The sequence below is a fragment of the Bactrocera tryoni genome, chromosome 1, assembly GCF_016617805.1.
Source record: "Bactrocera tryoni isolate S06 chromosome 1, CSIRO_BtryS06_freeze2, whole genome shotgun sequence".
In the NCBI taxonomy this organism is placed as follows: Eukaryota; Metazoa; Arthropoda; class Insecta; order Diptera; family Tephritidae; genus Bactrocera; species Bactrocera tryoni.
Window position 1 is genome coordinate 44999612 of NC_052499.1, and position 20295 is coordinate 45019906.

At 35.8% G+C, this 20295-nt stretch overlaps 1 protein-coding gene across 1 annotated transcript in view; it reads right to left on the reverse strand.

Annotated features, from left to right (window-relative positions):
* Nucleotides 1-222: 222 nt before the first annotated feature.
* Nucleotides 223-20295, reverse strand: part of LOC120772840 (protein kibra) — a 57300-nt gene continuing 37227 nt past the window's right edge. The window contains exons 2-9 of the mRNA XM_040101653.1: nt 5141-5442; nt 3348-5064; nt 3104-3284; nt 2596-3034; nt 2196-2528; nt 1996-2116; nt 1716-1925; nt 223-1614 (exon numbers count right to left, since the gene is read on the reverse strand). Of these exons, the coding sequence (XP_039957587.1) occupies nt 1164-1614; nt 1716-1925; nt 1996-2116; nt 2196-2528; nt 2596-3034; nt 3104-3284; nt 3348-5064; nt 5141-5442 (3754 nt within the window). The 3' untranslated portion in view covers nt 223-1163. The remainder of the gene's footprint in view (nt 1615-1715; nt 1926-1995; nt 2117-2195; nt 2529-2595; nt 3035-3103; nt 3285-3347; nt 5065-5140; nt 5443-20295) is intronic.

Consider the following 20295-nt stretch of genomic DNA (forward strand, 5'->3'; position numbering starts at 1 on the left):
ATTTCATACGCATTTCACTTGCATTTTTTACACTTATATTTACAGTTATTATTTATGCACACTTCCGCTTTTTTTAATATTATCTATAACTAAAACAACAAAATATTTGCTCCTTTGCTTGTTTGCTTGCAAACTCAAATTGTAGCTAATTCAGGCAGACTTAACAAAAATAATATGTTTCCCTCTTCCTTTTCTACAGATTCTAACTGTTTTGCAGTTTTCAAGTGAAATTAGTTTCGCACAATTTATGTATAGTATATATAAATATATGTATATCGTTCATAAATAAGTAGCGAAGTTGTGTATAAATATTTATATGTATGTAAATCATAATTCAATATGCAATATTTTTATAGTAACTACTAATAATATTTATGTGGATTGCCATCATTCAATATAAATTACAACAAAACATTATAAAATCGAGCTCAACAAAAACGCAAGCCTTCCAATATATTAAAATATAATAATAATGTATAAAAAAATTAAATAAATTAAAATTAAATAAGAAATAATGTAAATGTTTTAGCAAAATTAATCGCATGCGATAAATTTTTCGCTTGTAGCATATACAAGAGCAGCTGCTTAACTACTTTACATTTAGTTATGTTTTTAACAAAAATAAAAAGAAATTTAATTACAACTAAGATCGCTACGACATCTAGCGTCTAATTTGGGTATTTTTGTTTGTTTTTGCTATTTTCGCTGGTGTGTCGAAAAAACTATTATAGCTTGGTTACAATGCAATCGGTAAAGTCTTGGGTGTGTGAAAACCCTTTCAGGTCCAAATTCAATTTCTACAAAAAAATTGTATACGATTTTAACATAAACGCCAGCATGCGCTTTTTCGGCGACTTAAAACTATATTCATAATATAATATCTACTTTCCTTTGCAATTATGCAAATACTCAAGTTTGTACAGCATATTAATTTAACAACTAAAATAAAAAAAGCTAAAAGATATCTTAACCACTTCGTGATACCTTCTAAGCCTTGATAAAACTACGAGTAAGGCACAATTTTTGTTTCTCTTGGTTATGTGTTATCCTGTAGCGGATATTCAATGTACAATGCATAAATATATATAAACGACGATCTAAAGTAAAAAACGAAAATAATATATACAACTATAAAATATACAGTTAAGCAACGCGGTGTGGCTTCAAACTTCCACACCGTAATTGCGATCGACCACGTAGTCGTAGCGGTCGTCTTTCTGCTCGCCATTGGCGCCATTGCTGTTGTTGCTGTTTACGTGCGCCTTTGCAGCCGCCGCACTTGTGCTCGGCAATGACATGTCCGCATTGGTGACGTTCAATTTTGCCGCTTCCGCTGCTGCTGCTGCGGCCGCAGCTGCTGTGCTCTTGGCCGCGTTCAATTCTCGACGACTGACTGCGATGCCCAAATGATTCTCACTGAGATTCTTATTTCGATTATTGCTGGCCACGAGCGCTGTATTGATAGCGATTGCTGTTTCGCGTGCCTTGTCCTCCTCGTCGTCCTCCTCTTCGTCTTCCTCTTCGATCAGATCGGCATCGGGCAAAACGTAGTCGGCGCGATCTGGTAAGTCGGGCACTGGTAGGCCCTTGCGTGTGAAGAAGGTCATTTTCTCTCTGCGAAAAGGAGCATATGAATTGCAATTTAGTATTTTTTTTCAAACGAGCTGTTAATTTAAAAAATATTTTTAAAGTGATAGGACAAAATTTTCACTCACTTGAACGACAACAAATCGGGTGATCCCTTCGGCACCTTGGTTTTGCGCAGCTTATGAATTTCTTTGGCAGTTTTCATCAAAAGCTTATGCAATTGCTTCTCCTCAGGGCATTTGGCTGGGTCAGCACGCTCGACCAAGCGTTGGAACTCCTCGTTCTCAATAGCCCAGGCGGCAATTAAGGGATCGCGATTATCACGACCCTTCTCCAGACTAAAGTGGTGAAAGAGAGAAAATAATCACGTTTAGTACACTGTCTTGCTCTCAACTGACGTTAACTTACACTTGTTTCAAGTTCTGTAATTTGGCAATTTGATCATTTAGGAAATCTAACTTGCTATGCTGCGCTTGCAGATCCAGCTCCAAGTCCAAGCTGGTTCTCGGTATATGTGTATGACGAAGTTCTGTAATAGAAATATACAATTAAAAATATTATTAAATATACTAAACTGTAATTTTAAGAGCTTTCGTTATTCCACTTACTCGTCATTTGCTTTGGCGCTTTGGTGTGAAAGCGTAGCGAACGTCGCTCGACAGCACCGCGATGGAAGGGATGCGGCGTCACGCCGAAATGCATTGCCGAATCCGAGTCGGAGCGATTAAGTCGACAAATGTAACGGTTCTTATTGACTGCCGCTGAGGGCGTGAATGTCTGCGAACGCTTTACCGGCCTATCGTCGGCCATTTGCTGTTGCTGTTGTGAAGCTCGCAATTTTTCGGGTGCAAACGCGCACTCGGTGTTTGTTTCCTTGTCCGCATATTCTTGTTTAATCAGATCGATGCAATTATAGGCCTCCAGCATTTTCTTTGTGAAGTCTGCCAAAGTGCGAGAAAATAAGTATGTAAGCACAAGTCCTTTTATCCTACTTTCTTGCGAACTTACCAGCTGTCAGTTCCTCCAACTCATTGTCGTCATCGTCGTCTTCATCATCATCCTCCTCATCTTCATCATCCTCATCGTTTACACTCAGTTGTTCTATTTCCTCAGTGATTTGTGCCTGCATCTCGAAGGGCGGCACTTGGTTGCGCGTCAGCGTTGAGGTTTGTGACGAGGTAATTGTCGATTCATCGGACGACTCTTCCTTGGCGACATTTGGTACATTTGCGCCGGCAGCATTGGCTGCGGACGCAAGTGGCGCTGCAGCCGTAGAAGCAGTGACTGCGGCAGTAACGCCAGCAGCGGCTGCTGCAGCGGCGGCCGCACTCGTTGAGGGCATATCTAATGGTTCAAATGTTGGCATAAATTTAGAGCTGAGCACATTGTACCACTTGAGTGTGGAATCGTCGGCATTGAATTCGGCCATGCTGATCTGTACGGTGCCCTGTGTGTAGCAAAAATTGTAAATAGTTATTGAAGACCAGATATTTATGTGACCAGCTTGATAACTTACGATAATCTCCTCTTTCTGGCCAGTCATGCTGACCACAGTGACCTGTAAACTCTTCGTCTGCAGTTTGCTGAGCGTTATGGGCACGGCAAAGGTGTCGCTGAAGACAGGTTTCTGGAAGTCTGACATGGGTTTTGTGCGAATCGAAGTAAGCGAATTGGGCAACAAAGCGGCGCGTAAATAACTGTTATTGTGGAAGAATGTCTGTAAAATAATGATTGTCATAATATTTGTAAAGTTAACTTACACTTGTGAATTGTCCGCGGTCGCAGTCCACAGCGCTGAGAGATTGTTCGCACGTTCCAGCGAAACGACTAGTAGTCCCTTATCCTTCAGATATTTTAGCCCGATCTGCACTTGCGCCAGCTCCTTACGCGGGAAATGCGCGCGCGAAGCTTCAAAAACGCCCGAGTCGCCGGCGACTGATTCATTGCTTACCGCCGCAGATACGGAACGTGTATTCGAGGACGATGACGAACGGCTGAGCATCTCTTGCGGCAGATCCAGCAATGATGGTTTTTCGGAAATTGGCGACAACGGCGCAGCGGGCAGGTTAAGTGGTGCGGATAAGTTAAGTTTCTGCAGTTTGGCCTCCAACACCATACAATCCAGCAGTGTTGAGTCCAAGTCCTGTGCATGCGTACGTGCCATTGCAGCAGCCAATGCTGGATTTGGCTGATAGAGTGGTGGCAAAGCAGCACCTGTAGGTGTGTTGGCATAGGTTGGCTCCTCCTTGAGCCGCTGGCTGCTGATCGCTACTTGATCGGCATTGGCATTGTATTTCATAGGCGAGGCGGGTGGTGTTTCCATAGACAGGCTGCTACGCGGCGATAGCGACAATTCCGATGAGGGTTGCTGTTGTAGCTGTGGATGCGCATGCGTAACCGTATGCATTTGTGACTGGTGCTGTTGTTGCTGATGCTGTTGTTGTAGCTGTAGCTGCGCCTGTGCGGCTTGCAGTTGTTGCTGTTGGTAGAAACGCTGTGAGCGACGCTGCAAATCGATCACATCGATTTGTGAATCGACAGCGAATGGATCGATGTAGATGTCGGTGAAGCTGAGCGCGCTCTTGCTGCTCGCCGTCGACAATGAACCCAGACTAGAACCACTGCTAATGGAGAATGTGCTCTCTGATGAGAATGACTTGAGACGTTCCTCTAGTTTCTTTGTAGATTTGAGCGCTTCCTGCAGCTCTCCAACCAGCAACTGCTTTTCTTCATGGAAACGCAAACGTTTCGCTATGCATTGATTTGTAGCCTCGTACGCCTCTTTCAGATCTTCCTCAAGTTTGCGGCGTGTTTGCTGTATAACGTGCACTTCTTCGTGTGGACGCGACTCCATCGAAATGCTATTCAAATCGGTCAGTAGTTTCTCCTTTTCTTGTATCAGCAAAATGCGATCCTTGTCAGACTCCAACTGGCCGGGATCGATACGTTCCACATGATCCACCAACTGCTGTTGCAATTTTTTAATATGCTTACGCCATTCGGAGTACTGCAATTTCGTCTTGGCCATCTCGGCAAATCGTGCGCCACTATTCATGTCGCCCGCGCCACACAGATCTGTCTGTGAGGCGACGCATACGCGATCAAACGGTGAGGCGGCATTCATCAGCTCAGCATTCTCATCGTTGATCTGTTGGCGGCTCAGCTCATTCTTAATCTCCACCAAACTGCGCATCAGCTCTTCGCGCACCTTCTCACCGGACACCAGCGATTTGTGCACCTTAAGCATCTCCTCGCGTATGGCCTGCACTTCAGCGATGTCATAGCAACCATTCTGTCGTGCATTGATCTTCTCGCCCACCGAGTACAGCGTATTCATGCCGCGTTGCGTGTGCGTAATATCGTGTGTGATGTGCTTCAGTTCCTGCCGCAGCAGACGTACACGCTCCCACGATGAGGCGACTTCGGCGCGCAATAGATCGGGATCGTGTCGACTCATTGAGCTCGAAGAGGAACACACTGCAATAAAAAAAGCGGTTGTTAGCAAAACAATTAGTTAATTGGAATACACTTGTAATACACTAAAGACACTTACAACTGCTTCTGCTGGTCGCCAATTTATTCAGCTGATTATACTCTTCCTGCGCTATCTGCAAACGCTGCTTCTTAATATCATACAGTTCACGCTTGTTCTCCAATTGATCTTGTGCGGCCGACAGGTAATCGCTTAGCATTTGCTCTTGCACGCTCTTCCATTCCTGGCGGGGATCCTCTAACTGTGTCGACTGCTCTATGTGATTGATATAGTAGCGTCCTATATGTGGATCGTAGGCTTCCTCCCAGCCATGCGGCAGCTCATCGCCGACACAATCTTCGAACGACTGTGGTTTGGTATAACTGCAAGTAGCGGAAAACGGAAATACCACGTAAATACAAAAAATAAAAGGTGAGTTGTTTTGCTGTGTGAATATGTAAATATTTGCCTGCGTTTCTAATCTATGACCTAGTATCTATAATAATCACCGACTTCCTGTTCAAAGCGCGCCACAGTGATGAGTGTGCTTTGTTGGTCTTCGGAAATACTTTGGCGCTGTGACAATCTCGACGATACCAGTAATCAAACCGCTAAGTGGCTGGCTACTTGTGCGCCAGCATACTTGATTAGCTATTAGGAGGCGGCGTTAGCGCGTTGTAGTTGCGCGTGGGGAAACAAGTTTCCATTAAATGCTTGACTCATAATCACCCATTTCCCACGCTATTTCAAGTACACACAGTTTTACATATCAAAGCGTATGTGTGTCTGTTAATAGCTAGGCGGTCTTTAATGTTTGCTGGAAACTGTTTAATCATGCAAATCAATGCGAGCCACTGGACTAACAAGTGCATATATGTACATATTTAGTATTTCTATATAGTATACATATATATGTATATTTGTAACTAAAGTATGGCAACACCTTTGGCTCTTCATTTTGCATTTTTAATTCAAACAAATATTTATTTGATAATGAGTAGAATAAATAAATACTTTTCTCAAATACCTTGTGAGCTATCTGCTTATACCTATGAAGTCATATCCGCCTAAGAATAAATCAAAAATGTTTCGGTTGTGATAAATTTTTAGTCAGAAATTGGTCACAATAATTCAAATCTTCACTTACTGCAGTAAAAACTGAAGCTTTTTTAACAAAATGGCATATATTCATAGTTAAATTAGATCAGCACTAAATGCTTACTCAGGTCATCCAAATCCATCAAAGTTCAGCTAAGTGTGAAAACTGTCGACGGGAGTAACTTAAAAAGTGTACAGGTCGCGCAGTAGGTAAAAATTCGGGGTTGTGGTATGACCTCTTAGTAGTGTATGAATGACAGAACCAATTAATATTTTAGCTTATCAATATAATAAGCACAAGTATTGTACGAGATATTAGAACAGAGTTGAAGTCAACGCTGATATACGTAATATTATATTACTATTGCCTCCATAAATTAATTTTAAAAGTTCTCATAACAAATTTAAATAATTTATTGTGTAGTATTAGAGTCAAATTTTGGTAGAAGAATCAAGCTGCGACATACTATATTTAGAACTAGATATAACAATTTTGTTCTTTATATGACAAATTGAAATTTGCGATTTACAGTTCAAGTTGTGGTGGATGATCATGAGATTGAATGAAAATTTGGAAATATCACTTCGATGTATGAAAGAATGTTTATTGACATTTATTATTTTTTTTTTTTAATTTAAACAATTTTATTTGTTCCTTCTTATGTTATTTGTTTTATTTTGCACTTTATTTTTATTAAAATTTAGTTTTGATAAATTTTAAATATATATAAAATTTTATTCTCAATAAAGATTAATATAAAATGATTAAATAAAAAAAAATAATATAATAACATAAAAATAACAATAAAAAATAATATAATAAAACATACAAAATTATATAAGTTATATAAATTAAGAAAAACATAAAAATTATAAAACTAAATAAACTGAGAATATTAGAAAAATAAATTAGAAAAAATTAAAGACTAAAAACAGAAATATTTAAATAAATAATATTTATAATGTATTATATTTGAATATTTTTAGTTTTTTTCTAATTTTCTAATTTTTTTGAATTTTATAATTTGGGTTTTTTATATTTCATTATTTAATATATTTCTTTTTACATTAACCTTTATTGAGAAAGTTTAGTTTTGTTTATATAATTGTATATATAAATGTATATACATATATTATTATTTATTTTTTAGTTTAGATTTTTTTGTAAACTCATTTGTCAAATTTTCTTAACTTAATTTTTTTATGTAATTAGGTATGTATATGTGTTTTGTAATTTTTACTTTTTATAATAATAACTTTTAAGAAGAATAATTAACGTAAGTTAATGCCTTCAAAATTATATTTAATGATTTAATTTTCCAGCAGGTGGTAGTATTTTTTTAATTGAACTTGTTTTTTGTTTTAAGAATTATTTTTTTTTTACTAATTTATTTTTTTGTCTTATTACATTTTTAAAGTTGTTTATAATTATTAATATTTTTTTTTATTTTACTTTCGTTTTCTTTAATCTTACAGTATGATTTTTTTTATCATAATTTGTATTGATAATAAGTAACAAAAGTAAAGTTTGCTAGAAATGCCTTCAAAATAATATTTCGTTTTTTTTTTTTGGTTTTAAAGAAAAAGAAAGTAAAATAAAAAAAACATATTAAAAATGTAATAAGACAAAAATATAAATTAGAAAAAAAATTAATTCTTAATCTTACAATATTATTTTATTTATCATAATTTGTATTGATAGTAAGTAACAAAAGTAAAGTTTGCTAGAAATGCCTTAAAAATTATATTTAGTTTTTTTGTTTAAATTTGGTTTTGCTTAATTGTTTACTTATATTTTTTTATAATGTTTTAACATTTTAATTATTTTCTTTTCCAATTAATTAATTTTTTTATTATTTTTATTTTTATATATTTTATAATTTTTATTTTGTATAAAATTTTAAACTTTGCCAGAAATGTAAGGAAATTTTTTTGTCATTTTGTTTTTACAAATTTTTTATTTTTATATTTTATAATTTTTTTTTTTAATAAAATTGTTAACTTTGCCAGGTATGTATTCGAAATTTCATATTGCAAATTCATTATTTTGTAATATTTCCCTCCGCTCTTTCCTCAACTCACCACAATTATATCGAACTTAATGTTCTCTTCTCTCTTCTCTTCTTTTTCGCTTTTATTCTAGTTTGCTGTTTAAAGAAGTTATGCTCAGTTACTACTGTTCAGTTTGCCTTTGTATTCTTTATAAGTCATAAGTACCATTACTTAATTATGTCAAAAAGAGCTTTGTTCAGTTTTGATATGCTGACAAATTTGTGACGGACTGCCATTGATTAAAAAGTTGAGCTTTCCAGGAATAACGCTGAGGAATTAGGCGCACACTGATATTTTACATATCTACATACGTATTATATAAGAATATACATTTAAACATATGATGAGTAAACATGCCTGTTTATGTACATACTTGCTTATGTATGTGTACATAACTATATAAGCGAAGATTTATGTTCCTTACGCCCTGCTTAGCAACAAGAAAGTAAAAGTTAAAAAAATAAATGATGAATAATAAAAAAATAGATAAACAGTAATGCCGTGGAAACATATAAATACAGTTTTTTAGCGTTGAAAATGTGTAAAAAATCGTTTTTTGTGCCACTCTAATGAATGTATACACATACCTACATATGCTTCCACAAAACTTTTGTGCATGTAAAGCTGCTGTCATTATGACTTTTACATAACACCAGCGCGGCAAGTTGCTTCGTCAATGAACTAGAATTTGACCAACCGCAAAAAGCATACACACACACATATCCAAAAATAAATTAGTCAGCAACTTTTTCGCAAGCTTCGATGGAATTATGCTTCACGGTTGCTTACATGGAAAACATATTCGCAAATATTGCAAATTGCAGCAGTTTTCTTTATTTCATTTTATATTTATTTACATCTAATGATTACTTCATTTTCATTTTCTCGAATAAAAAAACAACAGCATACAAAATATGTGCTAATTGATACACGAAGTTCTAATAATTCCAAGCTATTAGAATTGCTGCAACAACTTTCATATGAATGAAGAATTGCACAGCGCTATTAGAGTTGAGGGCGTGCTACACACATACACACATGTAGGAAAAAATATTTGCACTTAACTCAAGCGCTAATCTCTGCATACCTCAAACCATTTTTTTTGCCTGCTTTCCGAACACTTAATAGCGTCTCAGCGCGATTAAATTTAATTGCTTATTTTTATTGCACTTTATGTCTTATTGCTGCTTATTTATTATTCACACTTTGGCTTTGGTGACTTATTTCGCTTTTTTTCGCTTGTCATTTTAAGCAATCAGCACAATTATTTACGTCACTGCATAGCGCTAACCGCAGCGCCTTGCTGGGTGTCATGTATGCGGGCACGTTCGCCCACTGCGGCGCGGCGGCAATGCGGTTTGTCGCACGGGCGGGTGGCGGCACGAGCGCTAGGCGGTCAAAGCGAAGCGCGGCAGCGACATGAGGAGATGCGCCACTTATTGTGAACGCTTTCAAGATTAATTGATTTCAGTGTAGCCACAAAGTCTCCGCAATCGCCGCCAATGGATCACGACTGCCAGCCTTTATATAAGTGCGCGCGTGTGTGAGTGTATCAGGCAACATTTTTGGCTGCTAGTCGCTTTGGCTAGTCAATCACTTGGCAACGCGAGCGGCGAGCTATCAGCAGTTATACTTACTAGTATACGTGTGTATATGCATGTGTATATGCAGGTATGTAAGTATGTATGCAGTGCGCTTTGCCACCGCTTTGACTTAATGCACTATAATGCGCTTCAACGCCACCTCCGCGCCGCTTAATAGCCATTTAACTGTTGCTTTTCGCTTTGCTTAATTTTTCTAGCGAAAAGTTCGCTAAAGCTTTGACAGCTGTTAGCAATCAAAACTGTATTTGTGTACACATTCTATTCGTAGCGCATGTCTATCAACGACATTCCTTATTCATCAGACTTCAATAAAAACGCACACACACTTACAACACCGTATAAATATAGGTATGAGTGTGTGTTATGCTTTTGTGTGTTTTATAAGTCTAGAAATAGACAAATAAAATTTGCCAGATAAAGCAATTCTGCGAATCGCTTTAAATACCCACACCGCATTCCTTAAGCTTTTATGCGCTTGTCTGCTTTTGTTGTTGGTTTTAGCTTTATTTTTTGTATTCTGTATAACTTTTTGCTCGCTTTCTTTATATACATATGTATGTATATTCGACGTGCGCGATAAACAATTCTGGCCTGATACAACCGTTACAAGTGGTGAATGTGAGAAAAAAATTAATTTACAAGAAAGTGAGGGAAGCATTTAATAATAAAAATCAAAACTAAAATTTTTTAAAATTATTTTTCCAAAATTCTACTACGTACGTTCATTTTTAAAACAGAAACACTGAGCTCTAATTTAACTTGAGGTTACATAAACACAGACGTTCGAATCAGAAGTAAGCTTTAAGAGTCCAAACGCAACTATTTAGAGAGTGGCGAATCGAACAAGTGTTTGGTATAAATTTAACAAACTGTCATAATGGGATAGAAGCTTTTTTTGAGTCTCCAAGCGCAGGAGAGTATCGAATCGAAGAAACTATACCAACTATTCAAGTATAGTGTTAGCACTTGCAATGCAACATTGCGCTAACATGGCGGCTGTCACATGCGCCATTGTGTGTACTTTTTTTTCAGTGGCAAAATGCTTTCTTGCGCAAGAAATAACAAATAATACCTCTTCGTGGTGGGCAGAGTTTGAACTTTAAGTGTTCTATTAACATAAAAAAGGTAAACGAGTCGTCATTTTCAAAGAGTTATGTATAACTATCATCCTTTAGCTGTCTTGTAGGTCTTGCAAAACATCCAAACTTTTTTTAAAGTTCCTCACAAGCATTCCTATCTGAATGACTGACTAAAATTGACCTCGAAAATGTCTTTCTTCAAATACTTAATGAAAGTATTTTCAAATATTTCGTTACAAAGTTTCGTAACATAAATTTTTTAAAACAACAGAAAAGTTTTTAAATTAAATTTTTCAAAGCAATTTCTCAAATGAGCCATTCACACGGATTAAACTGTTCCAAAAAATATAAAAAATTACAAAATTGGGTATAAAGCTGTAATGACCTATTTCTATGTTCTATTCTATTTCTTGTAGCGAATTTAAAGCACAAACCTAGCTGTTGCTTTCAGATGAATTTTGATATGAGTGCTACATTGAAAGATAACGAGCAGAGAAATAGTGAATCAAGAGAACAATGAATCGAACACGCAACCAACGTAAAGCATATATGCGAGCATGCTGAAATATACATATGTGAATGGAATAATGAGCTTTAATGAGCTATACAGGCTCTGTTTTTATTGAATGTAGCAGCACAAATTTACTGCGGTTTTTCACATCTAAAGAAAGTATGAAAAGAAAGCACTAATTTAACCTAACAAGTAGAGATGCAGCCAGTCTATAAGAAATATTTCTAACTACTTAATCTCTCTACTATCTAGAAGTCGTCTATAAGAACTACTTTAAACTAATCTCTCTACTATCTAGAAGTACTTCTTTTCGCTAACAAAATATTTCTCAATGAGTTTTCAGTGCGTCACAATCTAAATCTATAAAAGCAGTTCGATTGCCTACACAGAGGATTGTACGAGGTTCTGCTTGAAAAGGCGCAGTAATTTGATATACTTGTATGTGTTTGTAAGATATTTTTATAACTGCATAAGCACACATACTATATACCAAACATATAGTCAGTTATTGGTGCAGCTACATTGTCATGAGCCACCCACTAAGCTTGTCAGGCAGCCGTAATCAACGTCGCCACCCTTTACATTGCCAGCTGCGAATACTACGGGGCTTCTAGTTAGTGCCAGAGACACCTGAACTCAAGTCGCTTGTATGTATGTATATATTGTGGCAAAAAGTGCTGAGACAAATAACTCAGACTACAGTAAAACCGTAAATACACACAAGCACACACACACACACACACAAACTGTATGTGTAAACCGCAAACGACTAAGTTACGCTGGTTGACTTTTAAAGTTTTTTTTTTGTATTTTTGATGTTTTTCTTTATTTGTTGTCACAGAAGTAATACGGCTTCCTTAAGTTGCAATGCAACACTCAAACTTAAATTAATTCTTATTGATTTTTCTTCTTCCTCGTTGCTTGTCAATAAGCACTTGTACACTTCATGCAGCATACAAAATACACAGTGCTCAAAATAAGCATGTAAATATGTATGCACGTGTGTTTGTGTGCAGCTTGTTTGCGCAAATTTAACTTGAATGGCAGTTAATTAGTAGTAATCAGTTAAATTGTCAGAAGACTGCTTACAAATTAAAGTGTCACTTCAGCGCTTTTTCTTTTTTTCCTTTTCGACGAGTGAATTTTTTTCACAAATTGGCTTGACTGAATTAGTGCAATGGCTCAAAAGTAATTTTTTTTTGTTGTTTATTGAATTAATTTAGGGTGCATACAATTGGTAAATTGGGTTATTGAAAGGAAAGAGAGTCAACGAATTTTTTTTTTGAGAAGCTATATTTTTGTGGTGGGGCCAAAAGTTGACACAGACTGTGTGGAGCCAGCCGTTTGAGTGCTGTTACTTGGCATAAAGTTTTCGAAAGTTTTAAAGTCCTTACTAAGTTTGATTTCAGCTCTAATGGTTGGACTCTGATGAATGTTTAAGATTAGATTTTTTCCATTTTTTTATTGATTTGTTTAAATTCATGCTGGAAAGGCTATTATACAAATTTATGAAATACATTATTGCGGCAAAAGACGTGGTAAAATAAAATAACTCTCAAATGTTTACTATAATTGTAAGCAAAATCGGCCCTCTCTTCGTTAATGACGTCACATGCCTATCAAATGTGCGCCAAAAAAGAATGCCAAGTCGAAGTTGACGTAATATCTACTATTTTTAGTTATAAGAGAAAATAGTGGCAATCCTCACTTTAAGCGCTCTTAATTGAAGCCCAACTTCAATTGACATCTGACAGCATGTGCTCCAAGGTGTGCGCATCATGATCTTACATCGAACCTAAGCTAATAAAAACATAACCTAATCTTCTCATCAAATGCAACTTCCACAAAAATATTTCATTTGTAAAATTTAAACGCTCTTAGACCCCAAAAATATTTGATTTTGAATGTAAAAAAAAATCGTATAAAAAAATTTATTATTTTAACAGACCTTTCAACTTTATTAGCTTAGCGCCGCTGCCAGCAAACACCAATTAGAACAACACAAATTACCTCAAATTATAATATAAACAAAGTACAATGGCAGAAGAGCAAACAATAATAAAAATGCAGATTTTCTGTAGCGGCAGAAATGTCCGCGTGTGTTGGTAATTAAATCACATACGAAATATTTGCACAGGCGGCAGGGGCAAGCATGGAAGAAACGAGTTATTTCAGCAAATTCCACACAAATACAATGACGGTTGTGCCATACGTGTGTTTGTGTGTGTGTGCATGTGTATTTTGAACAAATATGACAAAAAGTTTACACTGTTATACATTCCTCATGCTCGTCATATAATAAATATATATGCGTGTTTAAGTAAAAGTTAGTCTGAGCCGTTGTCATTTACGTGTGTACATGTGTGTGTGTGTTGATAGCGGGGATTATTATTGTAAACGTATTGTTGTTGTTTTCAACTCATATATGGTCGTATTATTCAACTGGTGGCGTTGTTGTTGACGTTGAAGAAAGTTATTATTGCTGTTATTGTAACTTTTAGTTGGCCATTAGTTGCTGCCGCCATTGCCATTTTGACGCCACTCACAATTTATGCTAATTTGTGGTCATAAATATTTTTTATACGTCTCTGTTTTTTTTAAATGTGTTTGGATGTATGTGTGATTGTTCATACGTAAATTATTATTGAGTAAGGGGCTTATAAGCGTTTCTTAGCATATTTGTGACTTAATTAGGTAGGCAGTCCGTATTAAAATAAAATATTCCAAAAACAATGTTTTGTTGATTAAAGTTCATTAAAGTCATTGACAACTCAAAAAATATGCAATGAAAAATTATAATATATAATACCAGCCTTAGTTCATAATTTTTCTAACAGAATATATGTATGTAATACAACTTTTTCTATATATTTCAACGTTTGAGCTTACGCCGAGATTTTTATATTCCGAAAAGATTATATTAAGTTTGTTTTAATGATTTCTACACCCAAAAGCAAACGTCGGAGACTCTAAAAAATATCTACACATATTAGCTATCAGCATGACGAGCTGAGTCGCTTTAGCCATCAGCCCGTATGACTGTATATACTCGAACTAGTCCCATAGTTTGAGAGTTAGCGATCTGAATATTTTCGTACACATCCCTTTTACCCCAAGTAACCGTTTGTCGGAACCATTGATAATGTATCATTATTGCATATAGCTGCCATACAAACTAAACGATCGGAATCAAGTGCTTGAACGACCAATTTTTTCATTTGCAGAAATATCTTCACTCAATTTGACATAGAATAGATCTTTTGTATTTGTTAAGAGTATTGTAGCTTCGCTGCAACCGAAGATAACGTTTTTTATTATTTTCGGAAAATTAAGTAATAGATTTCAATCAAATTTTATTGATTAATAAGTTCTTAACAATTTTAAACTATGCCTTTGGTGTGTGACTTCGCTAAAATATGCCTGAATGTAGGCAGCAAATGCTATGTCTTTGGTGTGTGCCTCCGCTAAAGTATGCCTGAATGTAGGCACCATATATATTTTTGGCTTTCTCTTTATACATCTGTAATATTGTCAATATGTAAGGAAATATTTATACAATAGAATAGAGATTTTTGCATATAGATGGATATATTTATTTACATATTTCTATATGGTATATGTATATAGTTCTATATGAAAAGCACTTCATTATAGAATCTAGAGCCAAAGATGTTATATACATATATAAAAGACTCATTCATAAACATTTAAGGTAGCACTTAACTTTAGTGAACTATAATTTGTTTGACTTTTATAGTAGACCGTCTGCAAATTGCCTACGCAACTTTTATAAGACAACCATTGACAAAGTTTCTCCAAAACCTTACAGTGTGGAAAAAAGACAGTATTAATTAACCTCAAAAAAAATTAATTATTTTCAAATGTCATAAATCATTTGAATTAAATATTTTGACCACCTGGAAACCCTCTAATACATTTTATATATGTACGTATGTACGCACGTCAGCATTTAACAAAATAAATAAGAATAAATTCACAATGCTTTGCCGCGTGAGGTTAGCGCTGTCAAGCCAAAATGCCAGTTGTCTATGTCAATAATAACGATAAGCGTAAATCCGCAAGAAAAATACTCAAAAATATCTAAGTAAATAAAAACAACATGAAGGCGAGCTCAGTCGAAATCACGCAGCCAGCTTTATTGTCCAGTCCGTTTGGTTCGCCGATTCTAATCACGTCTAAAAATAATATGAAAGAATATGTCTACACAGACAACATAAGTATGTACATACATACATACACACATTCAAATCCGCGCAGCACTAAAAAAAACTATTCAAAAGCCCTCAGTGCTGGAAAACACGCCACCACGCGGTAAGAAGAACAAGAAATAAATAAATTTAAAAAATCGAAAAAATCGCATTGGCACATTATGCGAGTCGGTATACAAATTCCTGAGCGTTAGCACACATGTGGGGACATACATATGTATGTATACACCTATTGTTGGTATGTGCTATGTATGTGCATTAGGGTGCGGCCTACGTATGGCAAATAAATTCATAGCATTTTGTAAACAAAAAATATTTTTAAAAAATTTTTATTTTTAATAGCCGATAGGTACTGAATAGAATTATTATTTCTTACAATTATTATTTTATGATTTCAAAAATCTTCAATATGTTTATACTTGCACTGAATTTCAGCTCAGTGCGCCTTTTCATACCATTCTTTTTGCGCTCTCTATACAAGTATATTTGTAGGCATATACTTACATATGCTTTACGGTATTTAGCCATATTTACGCTAAGTTTCGCGTGTGTATGTGTGTGTGTGTGTGTGACTGTCTATTTGCTTGTCTATCTCTCTTGAAAACATATGTATGTATGTGTATGAATGTTGATTTTGACCGATTGTTTATATGCAAGTTTTTGGAATTTTTTGTTTTTTCCAAAACTTATTTCATATTTTTTTATGTGTGTAGGTTGCTGTGATTTCATGGAATTATTCGCAGTGGCGTGTGCGCGTGTGCTCCTAAAGTCAAAGTTTATTTGTCGACTAAACGCTTTTGGCTGTTGGATATTTTTTGCCAGTATTTAAAATTTTTATAATTTATTTTTTTTTTATTTCAAATTTAAGTATTTTTTTATTCCCTATGCTAAGAAGAGCTTTGCATATCCATGAATATAAGCAAGGAAATCAACTGGTTTTTTCCCGGTATCAAACACTACGCTACAGCCGCAAAGTAGCAAGTAAAGTAGCAGCAAAGTCATGTAAATATTTTTTGCTTAATAATTCAATTTTTTTAAGAATTAAAATACGGATAAAAAAAAATATTTTTTTTTGTGCCAGAACAACATCAGAGAATTCCATTTTTAAATTTAATCCGCCCCCAAATGTAGGCCAAGATAATAGCATTGTCTGCAATTGAGCGTAAATATAATAATGTGATTGGCTTGTTCATATTTTGGCGAAATAATATTGAGTAAGCATTGAAAGTATACTTTATATGTTTTTGTTTTTATTAACAATAAATCAACAAAAAACCTCTTCATTATATATTAGGTTGTAAAATATCCCTTCCACCTTTTTGTCTTTTGAATTTCGCGGCTAAGTATAAAGCGCTACAGAGCTCGTATCTGGCAATACTACTCGTATATATCTACAAAACGACGCTATGCATAATAAGTTTGGATATTGCGTTCAACAGTTATAGACGTGTGAATATGGAGTTCACTAACGCCAAAATTCGCGCTATTTTGAAGTTTTCCCTCGTTAAAGGCAAATCGGTTAGAGAAACGTTCCGTGAGATTAATGGTATTTTGGGGGATGGTACTCTATCACTTCGAACTGCGGAGGAATGGTTTCGTCGATCCAAATGGGGTGAAAACGACACCATGGATGAGCCAGCCGGCGTAAGACCTGTGACGACGAATATCGATCAAATCATGGAAAACATCGAGGTAGGCCGGCATGTGTCATCTTGATACATCGCCTAGAAGATGGGAGTTAGACACCAAACCATTTTAAACTGCAGAAAGCTGGATACACAAAAAAGCTTGATGTTTGGGTGCCGTATGATTTGACGCAAAAAACCTTCTGTACCGAATCATCCACTATGAGCTGCTTCCATATGTCCAGACGCTTAATTCTACCATCTACTGCGAACAACTGGACCGCTTGAAGCAGGCGACCGACCAGAATTGGACAACAGGAAAGGTGTAGTTTTCCACCAGGACAACGCCAGACCGCACACTTTGTTGATGACTCGTCAGAAGCTACGGGAGCTCGGATGGGAGGTTTTATTGCATCCACCATATAGCCCGGACAGAGCGCCAAGTGATTAGTACCTGTTCCTGTCCATGGCGAACACCCTTGTTGATGTAAAGTTGAACTCAAAAGAGGCTCAGAAAGAGGCTTGTGAAATGTGGCTGTCCGAGTTCTTCGCAAATAAGGAGGGGGAAGTTGCCGTCTAAATTGAAATAGATTATCGAACGAAACGGCGCATATTTGAACTAAATCCGATCACTGTAACACTTTTTATAAAGCATTGAATAAAAGCAAAAAATCAGAAGGGAGATATACATTTTTATCAATCAATTTCAGGTCTTCGTACGCAGTCTGCTTACCTAATCATTTCCCATAAAAAATTCTTGCTAAGTTTATGTTGTAAGCAATTTCCGATAATTAACAACTATTTTTTATTGTTTTTAAAAATTTCTGTGCTTATCAGTTATCCAGCTAAGCAGTCTAGCTGGAATATAACAGAAAATTAAAAACAATAGTATCACCAACGACCATTCACCTTGACACACCAATTAAGATAAATTTAGTTGGTGGGCAGCACGCCCTAGAGAGATCATTGTCTAAGTAGTTAAGTAAGCATAAATCCCGCTAATTACATGTGACCTTAGAAATTTACAAATATATGAAAATTGTGTTTTTAGCTGCTCATTGTGGATATTGAAACTCAAGTGCGACCGGAAAAACTTCTTGCTTTTAATTTCCATGGAGCTTTTTCACTGGCACTGAAATAGCGCTTTCGTTCGATTTTTATGCTCTTCATAAAACAAAAGTAAGAAAAATAATTCCGGCGCGTGCAATGAGAAATTACAATTGTTTAGCTCAAACAACCTTGACTATTGAGCGAGTTAAAAAAACATTCGAATGAGCGTTCATTTCGAAAACGAAGAAATAATTTTGGAAGGAATGTATGCATGGCTGCTCGATTATTAGTCATAGCAGCAGCAAGTCTTTTATGTTTTATTTCAAAAATGCGAAAATAAAATATTGTATTTTCTTATTTATAGACTCAGGCATAAATATATTTGCGTACCTATTTATCTATGTGATTTTTTTAACTTTAATTAGAATTGCCACTACCGTTAATAATCAGAATAAGCGCTATTTTTAAGATTTTTTGTATACAAAAAAAACCTTATATATTAAGTAAAAAAATTAGCTGACAAAATCCGCACTTGCCTTGCGTAATGTTGTTGTTGCATGCGGTTGTTTGCGAATTAAAGTGCGTAGCCATAATATATGACACGACTTAATTTACGCGCCTAACCTTATCGCACTTTTTACAACCGCTACAACTTCAGCTAAGACTATCTCTGCTAAAAGAATGAATAATACAATACTAAAACGCGCCAAAAATATAAAGCAAAATATTTACAGAGCGTGTTTGCTGGGCGCAAGGAAATAGCAAAATTATGAAATCAGCTTGCTTGCCGCATATTTCCTGCGCTGGCATACACACACACATACATAAATTATATTTTTAGTAGTTTATGACAGTTATGCTTATGATTTTTTCCAGAAACTACAGCTCACTTGTAAATATTGGCATTGACTATGACATTTTAAAGGGAAAACCATAAAAAAGCGTAGATAAATGTATTGAGTCCACGTGTTAGTGGCAACAACAACTAAACACCCACGTAAATTTTTTTTCAAAGCTAAGCGTTAGAGGCAAGCTGGCAAGCATGCGCAGGCGCAACGCTAACATATGCGCATAGCTTTGCATGCATTTATTTTTCGAAATTCCAGAAATGGTGCACACAAACATATATACGCATAGCTGTATTTATGTAAATTACAGCAGCATTTGCTGGAGTCGCATACATAGGCGCTTGTGTAAATGTGCCGAAACGGAAACGCTTCCTCTGCTGCTCTACGCATAGACGAAGTTGTGTTGCGGCTTTTGAACTTCTTAAAGTCTTTTGAAAACAGGCCAGTTTTTCATTGAAATTTCATTGAGTCCAACTTTGCTAGCTTATAGCATGTTTTGGTTATTGTTTTCGGCATTTCCCGTTGGCGCAGTTCATTGCTTTTCGTCAAATAGAATTTCCGATTTATTGTAATTATTCTGCGTTGTTTTTGTTCGCTTTGTGTCGTCGTGTGCTTTTGTTTAATTATTCATTTTGCTTTTATTTAAAGGCTGGTGACGTTTATGGGCGATGTCATTGAACCACAATGCACTTAGTATAATATAATAATAATATGCGCATATAAATGTATGTATATGTGCCCGAAATGCGTATGTAAGCACCGTTACAGGCACAGCAGCGCATAGGCGCTCATAAAAGCTTTTTACCCGCGAGATAAGTCAACTTTTTTATTGTCTTCTATTTCTGCTACATTTTTATGGCACAGCGCTGATTACGATTTCGGTTGAGTGCGTGTGTACGACGTTCTCTTCGAACTTGCCAATCTTGAAAAGTTTATTATTTAAAATGTTTTTTTTTTTATGTTTATTTAGGCATTTCACCACAATACCTAATAGCACGTATCAATTAAGTTCTCTATGGATTATAACCTAATTTGGTGTTGTAGCTGCTATCAGCGGTAGGCGTAGAAATTCGTAGAAAAGAGACACTCATAAAATTCGTTTATCTGGCATTTTTTTCAGGTCATAAAGGCGCGTTTGTT